The following is a 1,461-nucleotide window of genomic DNA, read 5'->3' on the forward strand; positions in this document are numbered from 1 at the left end:
ACCCGTGCTACTTAAGACTGGTTTTGTGCTCCAGGGTCACATATAGACAGTAAACACCTGTTTCACATCATAGTTACTACACTGATTAAATGCTGTGTGACTGTTTGCATGTTTATATGTCCTGTGTTTTTCAAACAGCACGTGTAGCAGTGGTGAAATCCAGGGATATGCACTGGTCACTTTTAGCCCAGAGGGATCAGAGAGACATCAGTCTTAGTTCTCTCCGCATGCTCATCGTTGCTGATGGAGCAAACCCATGTGGGTATACACTTAAACAGAACAATCTGAGAACAAGCATAATTCCAAATCGAATGGAACACAGCTTGAACTGTCGCTGGAACACTGTGTATGTTGTGTATATTGAAATACAGGGTCTATTTCGTCCTGCGATGCCTTCCTCAACGTCTTTCAGGCCCGCGGGCTGCGGCCAGAGGTGATCTGCCCATGTGCAAGTTCCTCTGAGGCCATGACTGTCGCCATCCGCAGGTACACTGATGACATTACAGCAACTTGCTACTGTAAAACCACTACTGTTCAAGTGCATGCATTCTGCCCAGTTTACACAAGACACTGCTTGCTATTTTATTTCACCTTATTATCTAATGCATTTCAGTTATCATCTCAGAAATGACATTTTGCATTTTAATTTGCATATGGCATTATCATTTTCCAGAGCCCAAATCCATGTTGAATGACTCTGTATGTGTGTGTTCAGGCCTCCAGAGATGGGTGTTCCTCCTCCGGGTAAGGCAGTGCTGTCCATGAGCGGTCTGAGTTATGGGGTGATTCGAGTGGACACAGAGGAGAAGCTCTCTGTGCTCACTGTTCAGGATGTAGGACAGGTCATGCCTGGAGGTGAGACCTGCTTTACTCCTCTCACTGATTGATCTATAGACTGAAAAACAGGTTTGATTGGATGAATAGTGTGACGAAGAAATACTTTACTTTTTGGCACTTTATTTTTAACATTCTATTATTCTGAATTTTTAATTTATCTTGGGAACTAATGTGCTGTCTATGCATCTGTGTGTGTGTGTGTGCAGCGCTGGTGTGTGTGATTCGGTTAGAGGGCACGCCATACTTGTGTCGAATGGATGAGGTTGGAGAAATCTGTGTGAGCTCCAGAAGTACAGGAATCTCCTACTATGGTCTGCCAGGCATGACCAAGAATGTCTTTGAGGTAAACAAAAGGTCCAATGATTTTTAAACATAGTGTTGGCCTTAAAATGTTCAATCAATATTCGATTTTGGTTCTATATTAAATTAAATGTGCAGCCATAGTGGTAGCGATTTTGAAAATTAAATATTTCTGGCAAAGATTCACTTTGATTCATTCAGTGGGCCATTCTGTAGGTGACATATACCAGTTGGCGTATTTTGGATGTTTTTGAATGAGTCATTGAATTATTCACTTGTTTAAAACGTCTCTAGGTTACGTATGTAACCATGGTTCCCTGAGGG

The 1,461-nt window shown here is 42.2% G+C and overlaps 1 protein-coding gene across 1 annotated transcript in view; it reads left to right on the forward strand.

Moving 5' to 3' along the window:
• LOC107575985 (disco-interacting protein 2 homolog A-like) overlaps positions 1–1,180 on the forward strand; it is a gene marked incomplete at its 3' end in the record, with an annotated part of 2,684 nt that extends 1,504 nt beyond the window's left edge. Inside the window, exons 2-5 of the mRNA XM_016262276.1 lie at positions 139–258; positions 372–486; positions 716–855; positions 1,044–1,180. Of these exons, the coding sequence (XP_016117762.1) occupies positions 139–258; positions 372–486; positions 716–855; positions 1,044–1,180 (512 nt within the window). The remainder of the gene's footprint in view (positions 1–138; positions 259–371; positions 487–715; positions 856–1,043) is intronic.
• Between the last annotated feature and the right edge of the window lie 281 nt (positions 1,181–1,461).

The sequence above is a fragment of the Sinocyclocheilus grahami genome, unplaced genomic scaffold (genome assembly GCF_001515645.1).
Source record: "Sinocyclocheilus grahami isolate Dianchi unplaced genomic scaffold, SAMN03320097.WGS_v1.1 scaffold3081.1, whole genome shotgun sequence".
NCBI lineage: Eukaryota > Metazoa > Chordata > Actinopteri > Cypriniformes > Cyprinidae > Sinocyclocheilus > Sinocyclocheilus grahami.